General features: G+C 50.9%; 1 protein-coding gene across 1 annotated transcript in view; it reads right to left on the bottom strand.

The window, feature by feature from the left end:
• CDH23 (cadherin related 23) overlaps positions 1-20,521 on the bottom strand; it is a 101,036-nt gene that overhangs the window by 70,534 nt on the left and 9,981 nt on the right. Inside the window, exons 4-7 of the mRNA XM_057373751.1 lie at positions 13,256-13,368; positions 11,375-11,563; positions 2,897-3,046; positions 1,983-2,141 (exon numbers count right to left, since the gene is read on the bottom strand). Of these exons, the coding sequence (XP_057229734.1) occupies positions 1,983-2,141; positions 2,897-3,046; positions 11,375-11,563; positions 13,256-13,368 (611 nt within the window). The remainder of the gene's footprint in view (positions 1-1,982; positions 2,142-2,896; positions 3,047-11,374; positions 11,564-13,255; positions 13,369-20,521) is intronic.

The following is a 20,521-nucleotide window of genomic DNA, read 5'->3' as shown; positions in this document are numbered from 1 at the left end:
GTTGCTGACACCGGGAGCTGAAATGCTGCAGAAACAAATGGCTGTTTGTCACCGCAAATGAAGTCTACTTGCTCTTTCCTCTCAGCTGGCCACACCAAGGCAGCCTGGAGATGGTGGCATTGACGAGAGGCTTCTCCCTCACCTACACATGCCCCATCAGGCACAGCCAGGTGGGCAGAGCAGGGATGCACTCACTGGGAGATGGGCAAACAGCCCAGGMTGCTGGGAGCAACCTTTCCTCCCCCAGGATGTGGGGCTGGGCAGAAGAGCAGCGAGCTCCCTTTGCCTCAGCTCCTGTGGTTTTAGCTGCTCGCCTGCCTGCCAGGAAGGTGCTGCAGGCACTGCTCTGTCCTGCCAGCTGTGCTTGGTCCTCTCTGGCAGCAGCTGGCACACAGCCCCCTGCCACCCTTCGGCAGCCACGCACTCCCCTGCTCATCCCGATCCCACAAGCCACCTGGYTTGTTCCCAGCACCCTGAAACCCACTGTCTCTCCAAACCTGCACTTATTTGCACAAAGGAGCACAAAAAGAGGGAAGCCAGCCAAAGTCCCCTTTCATGAGGATGTCCAGTGGCCACTGAAGAAGTGGCCACACCATGTGGATGGCCAGGCTTCCTCCAAAACTAACCCCTACGTGTGAATATCCAGGAAGAGATCTCAAGCAAGCAAAAAAGAAGGAAAAAAAAGAGCAAATGAGGAATTTATGATCAAGGAAAGCAGGCTTTCCCTTCTGCAGCACGTGGGACAGTTGGAGTTGCAGACAGGAAGCGAGCAGAGGGCTGCAGCTCCGAGGCAAGCGGCCGCAGCAGGAGGAGCTGGTGCTTTACGAGGGCTGTTAAAAGTTTGGGATCAGCTGGGAGGGCAATTTGGATTTCGGCACTAATTGCATCYGCTCTGATTTATCACGGAAGATTCAACTCCTGGCATTTTGTGCTCACTCCGAAACGCTGGCATGGCTGGGAGTTGGGGGAAGAGGAGACACAGTAACAATCTCATTGTTTAGTGTCTGACGGCCTGCCTAGCTAAACATCTGCCTGAAATATTAATAACTGTCAGATGGGAAGCGCTCGGGGGCTCTGCACACTTCCACGCCATCTGTTTGTAAAGTAAACACACTTACGCACAGGCACATACACCCATCTCCTTTGTCCGGGCTTTTATCCTCTGAACGGGCATTCCTGCACGGATGGGAGAGCAGGGGCTGTGCTTTGGGAGAGCAGGGGGCCAGGGGAGGGCAGCTGRAGCAGATTCACTGGAGAGGGAGCCAAGCTAACTCATCGATGGCTAACAGAAACGGCAGCAACGCACCCAAAGTGCAGCAGGGGTTTTGATGCTCCCAGCTGCAAGATTCCCCATTTTTGGTGCTCCCAGCTGCGATATTCCCCACTTTTGGTGCTCCCAGCTGCGATATTCCCCACTTTTGGTGCTCCCTGCTGCGATATTCCCCACTTTTGGTGCTCCCTGCTGCGATATGCCCCATCCCAGAGGAGCTCTGCTGCTCATCCCAATGGTATTTCAGCACAGGCTTTTGCTGTGCCCCAACATCACTCTCACACACCAGGAAATGTGTTTTCTCCACRAGGATCCCAACCAACCCACAGAGGAGGAAAGGAGCCCTACAGAAACACCCCCTGCCACCACCACCACCACCTCTGCTGCTCCTCTGCTCTGCTACCAGCTGTGTAATACTACACTCTCTAAAGAGAATCCCTCCTTTCCCATCCTTTGCCCCTTTAATGGCCCAGCCAACCCTGGTCCGGTTGAGGAAGATGACGCTTCTGAAGCAGGCAGTGAGAAAAAACACACCAAGGGGACTGTGCCCACTGGGATCAGTATCTGCAGATGAAATTGCTGGTGTGGCAGGAAAGGTCAAGATTCTGCTCCAAAAGTCCACCCCACCACCAGCACCTCCCTTTCCAGGCCATCCCCTGGTGACCCCACAGAGCCAAGAGCTCGACAAAGGCAGCTGGATGCTCCTACTCACGTGGACCTGGAGGACAGTGGTGCCCACGGTGGTGTTCTCCAGGAGGCTGATGTTGTAGAGGGCCTTGCTGAAGATGGGCCGGTTGTCGTTCTCGTTGATGAGGCTGATTTTCACCCGCGCGAAGCCCACGTGGTCCGGGACGCTCTCGTTCGCAAAGAGCTGGGCAAAAGGGAAAGGCGAGGGGAGGGTTGGACGTGCCAGGAAGGTTGCGAGAGTTATCTGTCCTTCCTCAGTGGAGAAAAGCTCTCCTGAGCTTCCTCACCAGCTGAGCCAGCTCAAGGCAAACCAACCAACTGATGGGGAGGGTTTTGGCACCTGATAGYCGCTCTTAAAACAAAGTTTTATGCTCTATAAAGCTTTTATGGCCCTGCTCTGCTTAAGCTCTTGCAGCTGAGCCTTTGGATGCTGGAAAGTGCAGAGCAAATCTCTTCCTCCCCACCTCTTTCTTTATTGCAGTTTCTGATTTTTTGGCTGTTTTGTAGTGCTCCACTGTTTTGTAGTGTTTCATCATGTGGATTATCAGAGAATGGGTTGGGTTTGGAGGGACCTTTAAAGGCRACCRAGTCCAACACCCTGCCRTGGGCAAGGGCATCCTCCATTAGACCAGGCTGCTCCAAACCTCACCCCACCTGTCCCCTGAATGGGACATCCACCTCATCTCTGGGTAACCTGTTCCAGAGTTTCACCACCCTCACAAAAAAAAAAATTCTTCCCTATACCTAATTTAAATCAGCTATCAAAAGCCATCCCTCCTCACCCTATTGCGAAAGGCCCTGCTGGAAAGTTTATCCCCATCTTTTTCATAAGCCCCCTTTCAAGTACTGAWGCAGAGAGGAAGATTTGAATGGTCACTCCCAGCTCATGCCTAAAACCAAGAGGAATTTGTCCCACAGAGCCCAGTGGAGTGGCCTTACCGAAAACTCGTAGCGAGGAATGGTCTCGTAGTCCAGCGGCACCGCCACGCGCACACGGATGTCTGCCTTGCCCTGGATGGAGGTCGGCGAGATGATGAAGTGGTGGGAGTTGTTGCCCACCAGGTAAACCTCGAAAACRCTGTTGGGCCCCTGGGAGGGGAAAGAGAAAATTTGAGTGTTTTATGCAAAATCCATATGAGCGTGAGACGAGTGGGAATGCGTCCCTGGGATGAGCCCACATGGAATGTGCCTTTTGATGGCTGAAAGAGCAGTGAAAACATGCCCTGGGATTTCACTGCCTCGAGCTGAGGGCACAGCAGGGGTGCCTCTCCCATGCAGGAGGCTCTTCCCAGTACCACAGCTCAAACTGGGAACTGGAAAAACTCCTCCTGTCCCAAAGGCCAGCAAAGCAGCAAGGCCACCATCATCCCGGTGATTTTGGAGCCTTGCTCTGAGCATGGCCCCCTTCCCAGAGCACGGCCCAGCAGAGCACACAGAAAGCAAGCTCAGAAGCTGCCAGAGATGAATTTCCAATTTTCCCCGAATGACCTCGCTCCTATCAGAAAGAGAGGCCAATTAAATGCACGAAGGGGCACTAATAGCAAAAGCTGCCTAAGTGTGACTGCTGAGAGCGGGTGACATGAGCAGAATCCCCACCTTGCCCTTCTCCTCGCACACCTATGTGCAATCCACGGGGCTGGGGGCACGCTGAGCATCTCCCAGKGGAGTCCCACAGCAGGAGCCAGCCCTCAGGGCACCCACACAACCACACCAGGGCACCCAGCGCCTCGGGAGACCAGCACTGCTCTGCTGGTGGATGGTGGGAGCATCTCATGGAGACTGACACTGACACCTTCCATGAGCTGTTCTACTGCCAAAGGAGGAAGTGAGGGGTGCTCCTGACACCCCAGACACACCCCTGGGAGTAAGGGAGCAGAGGATACGGAGAATGGCAGAAGGAAGCATTACCTCCCAAGCTATTTTGCACCCTATCCTCAGGGAATTGATTTACAACCATTTTCCACCAGTGCCAAAAAGCTTCTTCATTGAGGAATTTCTGCCTGTCTCTGCTGCTGAGCCCTCAGGGTCTCTCCCAGGCCCRTGCCCTCCCCACAGTACACAAAAGCACCTTTTTGTGGCAGCAAGAGGCGAGGGATTCTCTTGGAAGCCAGAGACGAGCAAGTTTGTTGGAGGCGTAAGATAAAAGTTGAAACATCAAAAGAAATCCAAGTTATTTGCAGGTGGATTAACGCCCCTCTAGCTGGGGAAGGAGATCAGCTCCAGATAGCCACCATCCCTAATTAGCAGCCCCTCGAGTGCCTCAGTGTCCCCACGTGAGGTCTGGAGAAGGGAGATGCTGCTGCCTGTCGGGAGGGCTGCTGYTCATATATTTATTCAGCTATTTATTTTTCTCCTTCGGCCCCCATGCTGCTTCCCTTGCTCCCGGTTCCCGGAGCTCGCCAGCCCCCTGCAGACACCTGAAAGCCAATCTGAATATTCAAATTGTTATCAGCTGCCCAGCAGAAGGGCCTGGCTAAGCCCAGCTCGCAGCAAGGACCCCCCACTCCAGAGGAAGCCACAGGGAGCTGCTCACATTTCCCTCRCCCCTTCCCACCCGCTCCTGCCACCCAGAGCAAACAACGGGTTGGAAACGTGGCTGGGAAGAGGGAAAACAACAGAAACAGGATGCTGCTGCATCCCTGGGCTCTCACAGGTCCTGGTGTGCAGCAATCACAGCCAGGCATCACCATCATCCCCTTCCAGTGCCAAGGATGAGGATGAGGATGATACCAGTGACCTCCTTCATGTGCTCGTTCCCCTCTCCATCTCTTGATCTCCCAGCTCAGTTTTTCCCCACCACTGCAAACAAACCTTTGCCTTCCTCTGGAGCCACAAATTCAGGAGCWGCCTGCCAAAGCTTAGCAACCCTATGATAATAAACCTGTCTCCTTCTGAAACAAACTGAGCCATAAAAACGGGTTTTGGAGGGAAGTTTTGCCCARCGCTGGGATGCACCAACACGTTTTCCAGCTCCTCTCATCCCATGCYGGTGCTCGAGGCTGCTGCCCACTGCCTCCTTCCAGCAATCAAAACTGAGGGAAATTTTGTGGCAATCCAGCTAAAACACAACTGGAGCTGCAGCTGGGCAGAATTCTGGCTTGGTTCTCCGCGTGCGCATTCCTCGGGGCRCGGAACCGGAGCCACACCGACCTCATGCCCGCACCTCGCTTCAGRAAATGCCACCACTGGTTTTTGGACAGTTTGTGACAGGCCTGTTTGCCAGCTGCATGTGGCCAATATGCCTCTGGAATTTCAGGGGGAGGACCCCAGGCACAGGCAGGATTGGCAGGCAAAGGAGGGTRTGAGGCTGAGAGATGCCAGCAGGTGGGTGCAGGTGTCACTCCAGAGGTCTCAAGTGTCAGGTGGGACCTGCTCACGCACCTTCCTGKGAATGATGGCCAAAAATCTGCTCTCCCAGCTTGCAATTCACACTCATGGAGCAGAGCTCACCAAGAATTGGGAAACTCCTCACATCAGGAGGCTGAGGCAGCCACACTGCTGATTCAGATGGGACTGAGGATGGATTATCATTTTTATCCCTGCTTTTATCACCTGCTGGCTKCATCCATCACTTCTGCTCCCACCCAGCCCCTTCCTTGTGGGAGTGCACCTGGAAACGCTTCGGAAATTATTCCCCCTTCCAGCAGTCAAAACAAATATTTGGCACCACTTACCAATGGCGACACAAGAAAACAAAATCAAAAATAAAATAATCCAAATCCTTAGGCAAGCAGACAGCCCTTTCCTCAACAACATCATTCCTCAAAGTGCATGGGTAGGTTGATTTCCTGCGACCATTTTTGGCATAAAGTGAATTAGATTTGGAAAAGGCAGCTTGGGAATCCCGGGTTTTGTCCTCTTCACACTGTCTCAATACAGATCTGCCTTTGGTTTTCTTTACTGAAGATTTGCAGTTTGCTTTTTCAAAATGGAGAGCCCTGCCYTCCTGAAGCACAAAATACAGTTTTCCTCCCAGTCACTTTCTAGGCATGGGCTATTCCCTACAGCAAGCTATAGAGGATTAAATATTCCTCATTCTGGGAAGTCTATGAGGAAAGGAAAGAGCTGAGGGTTTGGAARTGGAGGTGAAGGAAGGGGAAAAAACAGTTTGGTTTATTTTGGAAACAATCAGTGCCTTTTTGTAGGGCTTGGGTACTCATGCCTGGCTCTGGCGAGTCAGACACAAATTTCAGGGCATTTAACTCAGAACTGCCTCTCTCCCACTGCCCAGCCAGCATGGGGTCCCAGCACTCATCTCCCACCCAGCACTGACAACCCTTCTGGGGTTGACAACAATCACTGGGCGCTGCTGCTTGTCCCCTGCGTCCCTACAGAGCTCACAACGCAGGATGCCTGGAGCAAAATGCTGCCCAACCTTTCTGCTTCTCCTTTCTGCWCCTCCTCCCAACACTCCCATCTTTTTGTCCATCCTAAGTGTYGGTCCTTGCCTGCTCCCTCCCTCCTGGAGGAGTTTTCTCCTTCCCCGCTCTCCCCAGGTTATCGGCTGAATTCCACACACGCCCGCACAGACGGGATCAATCTGAGSCTGCCTCGCCTTCAGCTTATCTCTGCTCCAAATGATTGATTTTCCCTCTTTAAGGGTAATTTGCTGGTGAATTCCATGTATTGCAAAAACCCCTGTGAAATCTAATTCAGCCCGACTGGCAGCTGGCACTTTTGGGAGAGAACGCTTGCGCGCCGTCAATTCCCCTTTACAGTTTCTTGCCATGTAGATCATATTTATAGTGCTTGTGCCTGTCATATGCATATATTTGCTGGGGATGATTCATATATTGCCACCTGCACATGCATGGGCACACAGGATGTACTGGTGGGGCTCTCTGATGGAGCGCTGAGCGACAAAGRGAGCGCATTCCCGTGGCCTGGGTTTCCCTTATTCTAAATTCCCCATTTGCCTCCCTGGATATGCTTATTTTAGAGAATTGTTTCAAAATGGATTTTGAAATGTCAGGCCGTCACAGCGGTGCTTCAGATAGCCTCTGCCCTTTTCTTCCTCCTCACTCGAGCGCGCAGAGGAAAATGGAGCGGAAGCTGCGGTGGGAAAGCTGGATTCCCTGGCACGCCTTGGGCTGTCCAGCTCAGCCTAAATATTGGAAACTTCCATGGTTTTTCATCAACTGCTCTTGAACGGCTCAGGAAAGCTGTGCTCTTGAGCTAGCATGGAGAGAAGCTCGGCTGCACAGCAATTCATGCTTTTTTCTTGGTTTGTAGAACCCCAGATTGGTTTGGGTTTCGAAGGGATTGTAAAGCCCACTCATTCCAACCCCGTGCCATGGTGTCATGGTTTTACTTGGTCCGATTTTTGGTGGTGGGGGGATGGGACCAAGAAACCACAAAGATGGCTCCTGTGAGGAAGTTCTAGAAGCTTTCTCCTTCTTCTCCAGCAAAAGCAGCCCTACCCCCTGTGTTTTAGAGCCAATCCATCATGGCTCTGAGGTTGATGGACAGGCTGCCCATCAGGCCTGGGCCAATTGCACAGGTTGGTTACACCTCTGTGATGACGTATTGTCCTGTACTTAAGAGGAATTCAAAACAAGATAGGGGTGACCGCCATGTAGTTCTTACTTAGGTTGTTAGTATTTAGTTGTTAGTATCATGCACTGGGGAAAAACAGAGCAGGAGGGTGAGGAGATGTAAGAAGAAAAAATGGAGACCCAAGACCACAGTAAGGAGAAGATGGGATGGGTTGCTGTGCTGTTGCTGTGGTGCTTGGACATGGAGAGGGCAGGCTGTTCTTGAAAGGACTATTTCTTCAATGGGAGACCTGTGTAGAAAAGGAGAGTGACCTGGCTCTGAGGGGGAAAAAAAACCTGGCCTTTGAGGACTGGACTGAACTTATCAGGAGCCAAAAAGGGGGAAGAGGCTTGGCCCCCCCTCACGTTTGAAGTGAGTTGATGCTAAGAAGAAATTGTGTTCTGTGGGGAGGAGGAGATGCCCGCGCCCTACGTCTGAAGTAAGTGGATGCTTAGAAGAAGCTGTGTTCTGCCAGGAGATTTGTGATAGTGGTCTTACACCGCCGAAACARCGCAATTTGGCCTTGAAGAACAATCTTTCCTTTCTCCTACGAGGTAAAGAAAATACTCCCTTGCCACCAGCAGTTATACACTGACTGTTTCTTGGGAAAAGAACTTCCACAGCTAGGAGCTGTAAGAACGCTTCTCCTATGATGCTGGACAACATAGGTGGGGGCGGGTAAGGGAGGGAACATCGTGGGTGCAGTGCTTTTGGCTTTCAGCACAGTCCAAAACCACGACATTTTTTTGTGCCGTGACTTGGATTGGGAAAAATCAGGTTTAAACCCACGACACATGGGCAGGGACACCTTCCACTGGACCAGGCTGCTCAAAAAGGCCGGATKGAAAACCCTGTGCAAGTCTTGTGTGCTGATTTCTCTTTCAGTAAGTTGTGGAGAGCGCAGGAAGCAAAACAAAACCAGCAGCTGAACAGCTCTGGGCTGCACCCCAAAACCCTCTGTGGGGCCACCTCAGCTCAGCCCGGTCACCTCCCCCTTGAGAAGCTCCCCATCCCCAGCCAGCTYCTCATGGWGCATGACCACAGCCACATTTTGGGGGTGGAATCTGGGAGCTGGCAAGGGCTGGACTCAGAGGAAGGGCTTCTCCTTGGAGCCACTCAGGTCCCTCGCTGGAGAGGTTRATGCCAGCTGAGCTGCAGAAAGGCACTCACAACACAGAGGGAAACCCAAGCACGGCCGTGCTTTCAAGCGCCGTCTCGTGCGCCTCGGAAACACATTTTTAAGGTATTGCTTTATTTTAATGTATTGTATTTAGTGCTTTGCTGAATGGTTCAAYCTGGCTCCTTGCAAAAGCCATCATTTCAGTTTGTACAAAATGCWCCAGAAGAAAGAAAGACAAAAACCYCACAGTTAAAACAGGCTGTGTGGGCCTGGTTATGAAAAACCTTGTTTAACAGCCTTGGCAGCCCACAAGGAGTGTGTTAAAGGCCAGCCCCATGTGACAGCCCTGTCCCCAGCTCTACAAAGGCACAGGGACAGGAAGGCTCAAGAACAAAACTGATCTGCCAAGGGACCCTCCCAGGACTTCACAACACAAGCTGGGAGGCAAGAGACAAAACTACAGCAAAGTGATCTTCCTGAAGACTCCAGTTTTGATTTCCCATGTCTCAACCCATGCTCTCATTTGTTTCTCTCTCTGCTCTCCCTGGAGATGTGTGTAATTCCCTTCTTGTTTCCTTCTGCCCCTGACACAAAGGAGTCGTGTCATCTCCAGCACAAGGGCAGAACAGCTCCTGTCAGCCTTGTTTTCAGTCTTCATCCCTGCCTGAAGACCTCGGTCCTTGCCAACACATCCCAGCATCCACGGGGAGATGAGACAGCCCAGTGCCTCAGCTACCTCCAATCCAGATGGTTTGTAAAGCCCTCACAGCTCTCACTGTGTACTGGAGCATCCAAAATAACACTGCCAGGCAGCTATCGAACCTTTCTGTGTTTTTTTTCACTCAAAAGTTGGTGGGTCTGGAGATTTCTGGAAGTACACTCTCTGGGAAGCAGTGCTACAACATGGCTGGCTGCAGGTGTAGTCCCACTTCTGTCCCGTTTTTTGCACGTTCTCCCCATTTTTTCCCCTGCAAAGGGATGATTAATCCAGTTTTGGGCATCCATGAGAGGAAATTAGGAAGATCCATCRCAGGACAACGCAGGAAAAAACAGCCAATTGTTTATAACTTCCCTCCTTCCAGATATTCCAAGAATCAGCTCTCTGCATCTTATCAGTAAAAATAATGCCACGGTCAAAGCAATCCTAATATGATGGTCTCCAAAAATGTGTACAGTAAAACTCCTTCAGACTCCCAGAGCACAAGAGATCCTCTCTCAGCAGTTTTAAAAATCTCAGCCAATTCTTTTGGGGAAATCTCAGGAAGCTGAAGAAATACATCAAAAGAGTGGCGCCTATTTTTTGCTGGTGCAATGGGGGAAGGCGAGGCTATTCTTTATTCTCCCGTTTTAAAATTAGCAAGGCTGAAAAGTGAATTTKTGAATGGGAGTCACTCCAGTAAAATGAGCTTTTAACCAGAAATAATGGCAGATCCTTCATCCTGGTGGCACAAACAGATGTGTGACAATGCCCTTCAAGAATGGATGTGCTGACAGATCTCTCAGAAAGCGCGACAGCAGCTCTATTCAGAAACTACCCTAAGCATCTGTCATAYCCATATCTTCTTTATTAGCAATTGACATTTTCAAGAAAAAACAGTCTCTCTATCTGCCTAATAGCTCATCTGCACCTCTTCAGGCTGAACTCATAACTCCTGGATGGTGACTTCATGTCACCAGTAGATTATTAGTTCCATGTCATAATCACTTCGGATGAAAAAAAATGGGATTTCTGGGTGGCTTGATGAGACGGGATGAACTCCACCCYGGGTGGGRGAATAGMAAATCCATCTTCCCAGCCAGAAAARGCATCYTAAAAGATGYRYATTTTAATTGACCCACCAGGATTTTGGAGGTCAGGGCGGGGTGGGGGGGAATGTTTTATTTCCCATTAGCTGAAGCACCAGGAAAACATCCTGGAGATCTGAGCCACCTGATCTGGTGGAAGATTGGAAGGGTGGTTGGAATGAGATGATCTTTCAGGTCCCTTCTAACCTAATCCCATTCTAGGATTGCCWTTGACTCTGATAAACTCTCTCCCTTCATCTCTTGCTCAGCCTGAAGAAGAACGGGAACAGCAGGAGCCTGCAGGCAGAGCCTTTCCCAGGGATTTTGCAGAGCTCACCTTGAGGTGTCAGCAGCGGTTTGGAGCAGCCACCATGCAGTGTGGCGGGGCTGGGGGCAGCCAGACATGAACTGCACAAGTCAAATAATCAGAGTAATTAAGGCTGGGAGCCCAGGGCTGGGAACAGGCTGCAATCCCTGACACGGCACGGATCGGCGCGTAACAAACAGAGCTCCACGGACACGCAGCAGGAATGAGCCTCCAGAGCTCCTGGCTCGTTTGCAGGGATGAACTGATGCCCCAGTCATCCCCTCCTGGCAGCAGAGAGCCTGGGGCTCCTATCTTCCCTGTCCCTGGCAGGCTTCCCCTGGGAGCCTAGCAGAAAAATTCCTTTTCTAAAGAAGATTGGCAAAGCACTGCCCGACAAGAGCCCTTGGAAGCGGGCAGGGATCAACTTCCCAGACAATCCTATTTTCTGGGACTCAGGGGCCACACAATCCTGACTGCGTTTAGAGCTTGTGCCATGCCTGCACCCTGGGGAGGGAAACTGGAATTGGGGTACACAGAAAACAGAGCMATGGCAGCAGAGAGAGCTGAAAAAGTGGATTTTGGGACAGAACCATGAACCTCATCACAGGACCCGGGCGTGTCCCGAAACCAAACCAGCCCTACGCCACAAAGGAGGGACRGGATAACTCACCTCATCCTTGTCCTGCACCTGGATGAAGAGGGGAAGAGCAAAGCCCACCTGGGCCAGCTCTGTGATGGCCACGCTGTACTCGGAGCTGTTGAACTCGGGYGCGTTGTCGTTGAGGTCGATCACCAGGATGTTGAAGGTGGTGGTGACGGTGGCATCCGAGGGAGTGCGGTCATCGTTCAGCTCCGTCGCCTGCAAGGACAGGAAACGGGGGAGCCTTTATTTTTCAGGGAGAACAAACACAGAACAAAGTGTGCACGATGTGGTGAGAAACTTGGAGCTTTTTTCTACTCCACTTTGCTACGGAAGGATGCTCTGCTGTATTAACACACAGAGGTGTCGGCCCAGCTTTCCCCTCATCCACGCTTTGGTCCCACAATGCTCTCTCAAACCCTYCYAGGGGKTYRGAATTTCCCTTGGAAWGGCTGTGACCAAGTTCTCACTTGCYTCTSTCATGCAACAAGCTGGCAGGATCCAGAGTCACTTGAGAACAAGCAGGAGATTTCCCCACCACAAGCATTTCAACAAAAAAAGTCCCCAAAATAGGGGAAGGGTTAGTGGAGAAAAGAGCACTCATGTTCTCTCCTCTGCCACCCCGAGGTGGGACTAGGAGCTGACAGTGAACCACACAGGATGTTAAAAAACCATGGGCATGGAAAACTAGGGCACCAGAGGAAAAGAAGATTTAGCCCTTAAAATAGGTTTGGCAACACGTGGCTAAACACAGGGCTGAGTCACGAGTCCGCATCACACCTCTGCCTCAAGAAGGACTTCAATTTYGCCTTCCCAAAAGGAAAGAGTGCAGATTTGAATGCCAGAGAAGCAAGGAACAGCCTTTTCAGGCTGAGTCCCTCCTCTTTGTCCTTTGGATAATCTTGCTTTGCTGTGGGCATGGCAAAGCAACGCCATCACGACCCACACGGCTCATTGCTATTCAGCACTTCTGCACACAGCAGCGGAACAGGCTGATCCCAGCGAGCAGCAATCCAGCTGTATTTTCACTCTGCGCTCCAGCACCAGAGCAGCAGGGAACATTTTGGGCCCCGGGGATGCGGGATGCAGAGAGCTGGCATTCGCAGGAGGATGGGAAGTTTGTGAGGAGAGGACACAGGAATCTATCRGATCAACAGAATGTGGCTGGAACTCCATTATCATGCAGGAACAAAAACAGGAAAGTTTTCAGCCTCACAAACCTTTCCAAGATTAAACAGATATTTTTGTCCCTATTAAAACCAGACAACCCTCCCTCCCTAAAACTGCAGTAGCCCAAATGAAGAGACACCAGGGATGGGTGAAGATCTCCTCCTCACACTCAAAGCCCCACAGTATGAGCTGGACCTGAGACCCAGAGGGGTGATTTTATGCCCCTCCTGCCCAAAAAAGCATCACACTTKCCAAAACAAGAAGGTGATGTGCTGGCTGCCTCCCTCCCTCCCAATCAATGGCCCTTCCCACGCCGCTGATTTTTCCCCACCCCAGCCCAGCAGAATCCATACTTCTAAATGTGTTTCCAGCCAGCTGCCCAGCTTGGTATTGATTTTGATTACAGGGCTGCGAGCAGAGAGTCAGGGAGCTGCTCTCAGGTGGGGCTGGAAAGCCACGCTCCAGTGCCTTTTCTGGACCAGGCAACTCCCAGCATCGCTTCCTCCCYGTGCTGGGCAGGCAGGGATGATGCCCTCTGACACCACTGCCTGCTGACAGGACAAAATGTGTTTACCCAGGGTTTTGGTGGGGGGAAAGAAGGGAAACAGGCAAAGTAGGAACAGTCCAGGTGCCTGAATATGTGTCTGGTGCACAGATCTCAGGTTTGCTGCTGGAAGGGGCTGTCCCCAGGCAGGATGCCCTCCCCACCCTGCTCTGTCACTTTGCTGGAGGAGGTCTCACCTTCACTGTGAGGATGAATCCATTGCTGTAGAAGGGATTTTCCCGATCCAGGGGCCCATTCAGTGTCAAGGCTCCACTGATGTAGTCCAGGGCAAAGATGCTGTTGGTGTTACCTGAGAAAAGTAACAGGAATGTGAGCACAAGCAGCTGATCCCAAAAAGTGCTGGGGACAATAGGGAGGGAATGAGGAGGACACAARCTCCAAGCTGGGCACAGTGAGCTCCAGGAACCTGGCACACCATTMCCATGTGCTTCAAAATGTCATGGCTCTAACACTCCTCTCCTTCTCCAACCCACCCCAGCTCAGGGGCTCAAAATGGGGCTCTCCTTCTACAGCCGAAAGCTGTCAATGCTGGAGGCAGCTGAAGAATTTCAAAGGGTTTTAGTTATTAAAATACACAACAGCAAAGCTGAAAGCAGGACCAAGTCCAGCTGCTCCCCTCTGAGTGACCACTGTGGTTTCTCTCTGAAGATACAAGTGTTAAGGGACATCAGTCTGGGATAATCTCAGGGAGGCACCGATGGACAAAGCCCAGAAGGAATTCTCCACACGACAAGCTGTGGTTTAATTGTGGGGCCTCTTGCCAGAGGGTGCTGAGGGGGATACAAGCTCACACGTATTCAAGGAGAGGCTGCAGAGCTCAAAGAAATAAAAAAAACTCTATCAAATAACAGAGAAGCCACACACAGCTCAGGAATTGCCTTAGCTGGATGTATTTGAAGCCAGTGAAAGTATCAGCAAACTAGTGCAGGCACTCGTCCTGCTGTTATCCTCTTGYCAGCTGTGTTGACCCTGTGCAGCTGCCTTACTTTTCTCTGCTGAAGCCAAATTTGGCCCCTGTGCCCGTCCCTACATGCAAGCAACCAGCCAGGATGGCACAAGGGCTGGGCTACCTCCATGGATCATCCCATCCCATCCCATCCCATCCCATCCCATCCCATCCCATCCCATCCCATCCCATCCCATCCCATCCCATCCCATCCCCAGCTTGAATCCTCCTCTGGAATGAGACACCCAGGGTGGATTAAGACAACACTTGAGCCTCATGGCCAGCAGATGYTGACAGAACTGGTGTCCTGCTCTGKGAASGTGCTTGTGACAATTCCAGGTGCTGTCCCTGAGAGCCAGACAAAAGCCAGCAGTTGGTGTGTGCAGCCTGGGACACCTGACACCAGTGTGACACAAAGACCGAGCAGGCTGCTGAATTAGTGATGACCAAGGAGGTTATACCCAGGCATATGGTCACCCATGTCACTCCCCTCGCCATCTCCAGGCATGCAGAAACTCCTGATCCCAACCCAGGTAACCCTGCAGGTGCATTCCAGCCATCCCAGGCGAAGAGAAGCAGAAAATAAATCCTGTCTTCTCAATATATCTCMGCACGAACCAAACACACGCAGCATTTGTCATTTCCCTGGAAGGGAGCTGTAAGACAGATCTGCTGCCACGGGAAGTTGTTTCCCATCACTTAGCATCCACCTCATCCCCTTCCAACCCCTGCTGGATCATTGCCAYGCCTTTCCYGGGATGGCCAAAGCCTCCAGGTCCRGCCATSCCCTCCCTCCCACCCCGRGAGGRCCTCTCCTCTCTCTCCCAGAGCTCTGTAACACCTTTCTCCCCATTTCTGAGCCATTCCATCTTCCTCCTGGACCGAATTCTTCCCACTCCTTTCCTTGGTCCTCTCTTCTCTGCATCCAAAATGCCCCACTGACCACTCAGCAGCTTAACAAATAACAAATTAAGCTACTTAAAATATCAGCAACAGCCTTGCTTCTTTATTTTTTTTTCCCCTAATCTTTTGCTGCTGTACAGGAAGATGTCCAGCCTCCTCCCTCAGACAATTCCCCTCTTCCCATCCTTCCCACTTTTGCTCTGTAATTTATGGCTGACTTCTTAAGGAAGCTTCTTCCCATCCCGGCTCTGAAGGACACTCCACGAGATGGATTGGGCTGTGCTGTGAGGCATTCAAATGMTCCAGGATGCCAGGTTGCCATGGTAAAGTTGATGCCTCAGGGTCAYCTCCCTTTGATGCAAAGTGCAATAAAATGTGGGAGCAATGGAATTCGGTGGAATTAGGTCAATAGGGCAGGAATCTGACTAAACACAGCTCCGTGTTCCSTGCCCTAAAGATGGTTATGAATTTCATATTGGACCACAGTCACTTTTTGAAGGATGGGCAACTAAACTGAAGCCCCAAAGGCCTCCCAGGTTGCACAGAAGAGGTTTTTCTCTGGCTCAGCCTCCCCAACACCATCAGGTCACCTGATGACCACCAGGTCAAAGAACTCCTTCCTGGCTTTGCAAATTTGAAAATTTGGGGAGATAGGTGTCTCCAGACTTATCTCTCTGAAGCCTTTCCTAATTTCCTCTACAATAACCCTCCAAGCACCACTTCCTCACTGCTCTGACCAGTGATCCCTGCTGAAGCACTCACACTGCTGAACAATTCCCCGAGACGTTTTCCTTGCCAAAATCTCTCTAATCATCATCTTCATCTGCCTTCATTTTCCTGAGAGGAAGGGGAAAAAATAATCCCAAAGCAGGGAAATTAGCCAGTTTTGTCTTTCCTCTCTCTGGAGAGACCAGAGGGAAACGGCAGGGATGGGGCAGGAATTAAAGGATGGGAAAGAAAAGGCTGAGCAGCAAAATGAGGTGCARAGAGAAGGAAAAATAGGCAGACAATGCTTTAAGTACTCAAAAAGACAGAGGGGAGAATGAAAACAATAAAAAAGATGGGAACTTGGCACCAGCASTATGAACCCATTTCTTCCAGAACTGTTGCTCCCACCTGACAAGGACCAGGCTCGCTCAGGACACACAAACCCAGCTTCTTGTTCTGACAAGAAAAGAAGTCAAAARARGGGGAAAGCAGAAGAWAAAGTGTCCCATCTGCCTGTCCGWGGGCTGGTACAGGGCCAGCAGCAGYTCCTGCACACCCTGGGGCCTGGGAGGGCAGGGGTGGGTGGGATGCTGGGGACAGGGGCCTGGGAAGGCAGGGACTGGCGGGATGCTGGGCTGGGAGCAATGGGATGCATCGCAGGAGCCCATTCCAAGTGTTTTTCCAGGCTCATTGAAGAACGCGTGGTGGCACATGCATCATTTTAGAAAAACACTGCTATAACGAGGGGTTTTATAGATGAGAGCCATAATGTTTAATTGCCCTCAGCCAAGCTCTCGGTTTAAAAAGGCTGTTAAAAGTACTGGCTCAAACCCAGAGAAGGGGGAGGAAAAGGGAAAAAAGGAAAAAAAAAAAAAAGAAAGGGAAAAAAAAGACATCAATATCTCCTCCTTCCTCCCTACCCCTTTAGCCTCCGAACAAGGTTCAAATCCCTCAGATTTCAGAGAGGCAGCCACTGCTAGCCCTGGTGAAGAGCTCCCTGCCAGGCAGGGCAAGCAGATTTCCCTGGGCAGGAGAATTTTCTCATTCCCCTCCCCAGGAAAGGCTGCTCAGGTCRGAAAGGCACCGCTGAACTCGGAGCCGGTGACTTTCACGAGATGCGAAAGGGGAGCCCATCACACACCTTGCTCCGGATAATTTATGGATCCAAATGTGCTCCGTCAGGGCTCCTCGGCCCCGAAATAGATGCTGCTGGATGTGGTTCACGGAGCCGGCAACAGACACAGTTAWTAGCGTATAAATAGCCCATCAGCTGCTCCTCACCTTGARTTTCTGCCCCGGGCCAGGRCAGGGACCTCRCCCCGTGCTCAGAGTCAGAGGAACMGAGTCATTTCCAAAGGAAAAAGGGTTATTTCAAGCTGAGCTTGGAGGGAAATCGAGTTGGAGTACAAAACAGCGACATGGCGCACCTTTCTGCTGCTCGGGACTTTGGTTTGCTGCTCTTCTAGGAAGATGCAAGCCCAGATCCAAGCCCAAAGCTGTGTGCCAGCGCTCCTTCTGACGTGCCTGCTCTGCAAACAGGCCTTTTTAAGGCCTTTCCCAAAGGATTTGTCCATTCCAGTACAACCAGCAGAAYTCCTGATCGTGCAGAGCCACCAAAGGAGCTCAGAATCAAACGCTCTCGCASAGTTGCCTTTTTAAGAATGGAATGCATAGTACAGGGAAATAAAAGGAGACATTTGTCACCCAAGGTGCAATCCCCCTCCCAGATTTCCTGGGAGCTGTGGCCAAGTACGGAAGAGGAGAACAGAACCCACAGAGTTTCTGCTCTGAGTGTAATTCTTTACACAAAAGGATGCTGAGTCTTGGACCACAACCGCCAATCTCCCACATCGTCTAAAATGTGCTTTTTGACATAAACCTCTCATCTCCAGGCTCYGCAGCTTTCTGAAATTCCTCCATTACAAACCATTGCAGAACCCCAGTTGCTTTCTCTCTTTTTTTCCAGTTGTGAACAGAGGTGGTGCAGGTTCACCCTTCTCCATGGGCTGTCAACAATGAATCTCATTCTGGTGAGCGYTGGAARGGACCTTGAAGTTCATCTCCTTCCACCTCCTGCCATGGGCAGGGACACCTTCCACCAGGCCAGGCTTGCTCAGCCTTGCATACACATAAATTCCCAAGAAGTTAAACAGGGAGTCACAGGAATTAAACAATAAAGATGCTTTTGTTTCCTATTTACACATAAAGGGAATGTATAGTTTTAATTACCGAGGGCCATTTGCTGGGGGACCACCCATCGCCAGCCATTATCCCAATCATATCTCTTTCCAATGATTCCAGGATTGCCAGGGAACCAAAGTCAGCTGCCAACAGGATGACAAAACATCATTAACAGCATGGAGGAAGATGTGGAGCGAACTGAGCCAAGCCAAGAAGGGCTGTGACCACAGCCACCATCTTTGCTTTGTGCTGCCTCATCCCCGTGCATCGGTAGGGTGGTGAAAACAGCTTTTGATGAATAACTCTGGCGCCAGGCACTTTTCCACCCATCAGCGTGTCCTCCTACAGAAATGTTCTACTATGATGGCTGCCCTTAAATCACTCTGGAAGGCCCTCCCAGCAGGTGTAATTTATGAGGGCTTTAACACCCTGCTAGCTCACCGAGCAAGCAAAACGAGGGGGAAAAGGCAGCACCGTGTAGGCAACGGGAAAACTAAAGTGAGCACTACCAAGGGCTCTCCCTGATGTCTGGTTTGAGGGTTGGCTTTGTTCTGACTCCTTTATTAAGTCAGGTCCAGCTTGGGAGGGTGATGTCAGCAGCTGAGGACTTGGAGACCTCTTTGGCCATTTGACCTCTCCTGAAGGATTCCTGCTGCATTTCCAAAAGGAAGGCAGTGGGGCACTGTGGGTCTGTTAAGATCATGGGAAACATGTTCTGAGAGCTAATGCACTGATTTCTACTTACATATATATATTTTTAAATATATAAAAATATATATGTATTTATATAKATGACATTTTYTTCCTTAGCAGGAAATSCAGAAGATGCAGAACAATTCTTTGCAGCGTCCCTCACACTTTTGTAACTCACACTCGCATTACACTGTGCAAATATTTTTTAATTCGTGCTTCCCTTGGGATGCACCAGCTTTGCTAGAAACTGCACCAATCTCATAAAACAATTCACTTGAGGGGAAAAAAACCCCACTCTAAAGGTTAGTGAACACCCCCAAGGATCAGCTCACTGACCCAAAGCTCCCTGCTCTCCCGAAGGATTTCCAAGCCCCAGGAAGGACACATGGATTGCCCTTGTGCAATCTCCCACCGCCCATCCATCACCGCACCTGAAACATGTCAGGCAGGCTGACACTGACATTTGGGACCCTTTCCCCTGGTTAACCCTGCAGTGCCTGCCCGGGTCACCTTCACATCCTCCTGCCAGGGAGCTCCAAGGATCCTGGAAATAAATGAATCCCAAAGTTTACAGCTACSGAACAACATGTGAGTCGATACATTTTCCTAATAAGAGCTCCCGGGCCACAGTCTGCTCCTGCCTGTTAATTAAATTGCCGTTTAACTCGCGCTTAAAACCCTTCCCTTAAAGAACCGGAGGATTCCCCGCGCCCCAGGCRATGTGAAATGTGAAAACACACTGCCGTCTGCAGGGCTGCTCCTGCCCAAAACGCCAGGTTACCCGCCTTGTTTCCGCCGGGAAAATCAATCTCTGTTAGCCCCGAGTGTTCCCCTAAATGAAAAGCCTTATCTAGAACAGGTCGTGTTATACAACAAGTCACTCGCTTTGCCYGGGAAATGAAAGATGATGAGGCAGAGTCCCCGGTACAGAGGCTATCTCCATAAATCTGCCAAAAAGGAGCTGTGGATTACTTTGCTGGATTAATTATCTGTCCTTCAAGCAGAGTCCTGACCTCAGCGGCTGAGAGTCTCCAACATGTCACTGCAAGCAGGGAGGGAGGGCTCTAACAGGGCTCTGGCTGCGGGAAAGGCAGCAGGAACACSCTTTAAATGATGGGAACCCCAGCACTGTCCAGCCTGCTGGCACCAGGGGCTCTGATTGCGAGGTCTCAATTCGGATTTCTTTTCCAAGCCCACTCCTCATAAAGCGTGAGGCCAAAAAGTACATTTTCCTGGAGTTAAAACGCTCTGATAGGAAGGAAGTGGGACAAACAGCTGGATGGCTTTTCCCTATTAGCCATGGAAATGATTCCCAGCACAGGCAGGACAATCAGCCAAAGCCACGGCACAGCCGCACTGGCGCTCCTCCTCCTCTGTCACCTCAGCCTTGACAGCTCTGTAAGCCRGCGGCATAAAGTCACATCTCAAGCCTTATTTTATGTGGTTATGGTTAATCTTGGAGTTTTATTGTGCCCCTGTCACGGGAGGACCTTGTGCTGGAGATAGCTGTATAAATAAGAGCTGCTGCAGCACATCCCCAGCCACAGCTGCCCGTGGGACGCAGCCGGACAGGACAGCGGCAATTCCAAATTAATTTTTATTCCCCACCTCCAAACTGTGCCAATGTTTGAGGTATTAACACCCGAGGAATGATAAACRGCCAGGTCGCTTCTCAGCTCTCTACTGCTGCGTGTGCAAGCCCAAAAAGCAAAGCCAGACCAGCCACATGCTGACCCTGTGCCCAAAAAATTGTGAGAGCTGGGAAAAGGCATCACCCACCCCTGYAGGTGGCATCACTGCCACCTCCCCTCCTGGAAGCAGCTGAAGAGCCAGGTGTAATCATTTCATCCACCAGCCACTTTCACTTTTGCTTACTGTCGGTTTCTGATTTAATTTGCTTCCACATTCCCATATGTTAGGCTTTTTTTCTTTTTTTTTTTTCTTTTGCAAAATTGCCATAAAAATTTTCCAGCTCAGGCACAAAAATCTGCTCGCTGACCTTTACCATCGT

The sequence above is a fragment of the Malurus melanocephalus genome, unplaced genomic scaffold (assembly GCF_030028575.1).
Source record: "Malurus melanocephalus ecotype Western Australia unplaced genomic scaffold, MMel_1.1 scaffold_207, whole genome shotgun sequence".
In the NCBI taxonomy this organism is placed as follows: Eukaryota; Metazoa; Chordata; class Aves; order Passeriformes; family Maluridae; genus Malurus; species Malurus melanocephalus.
This window is presented reverse-complemented; position numbering and strand designations above follow the sequence as displayed.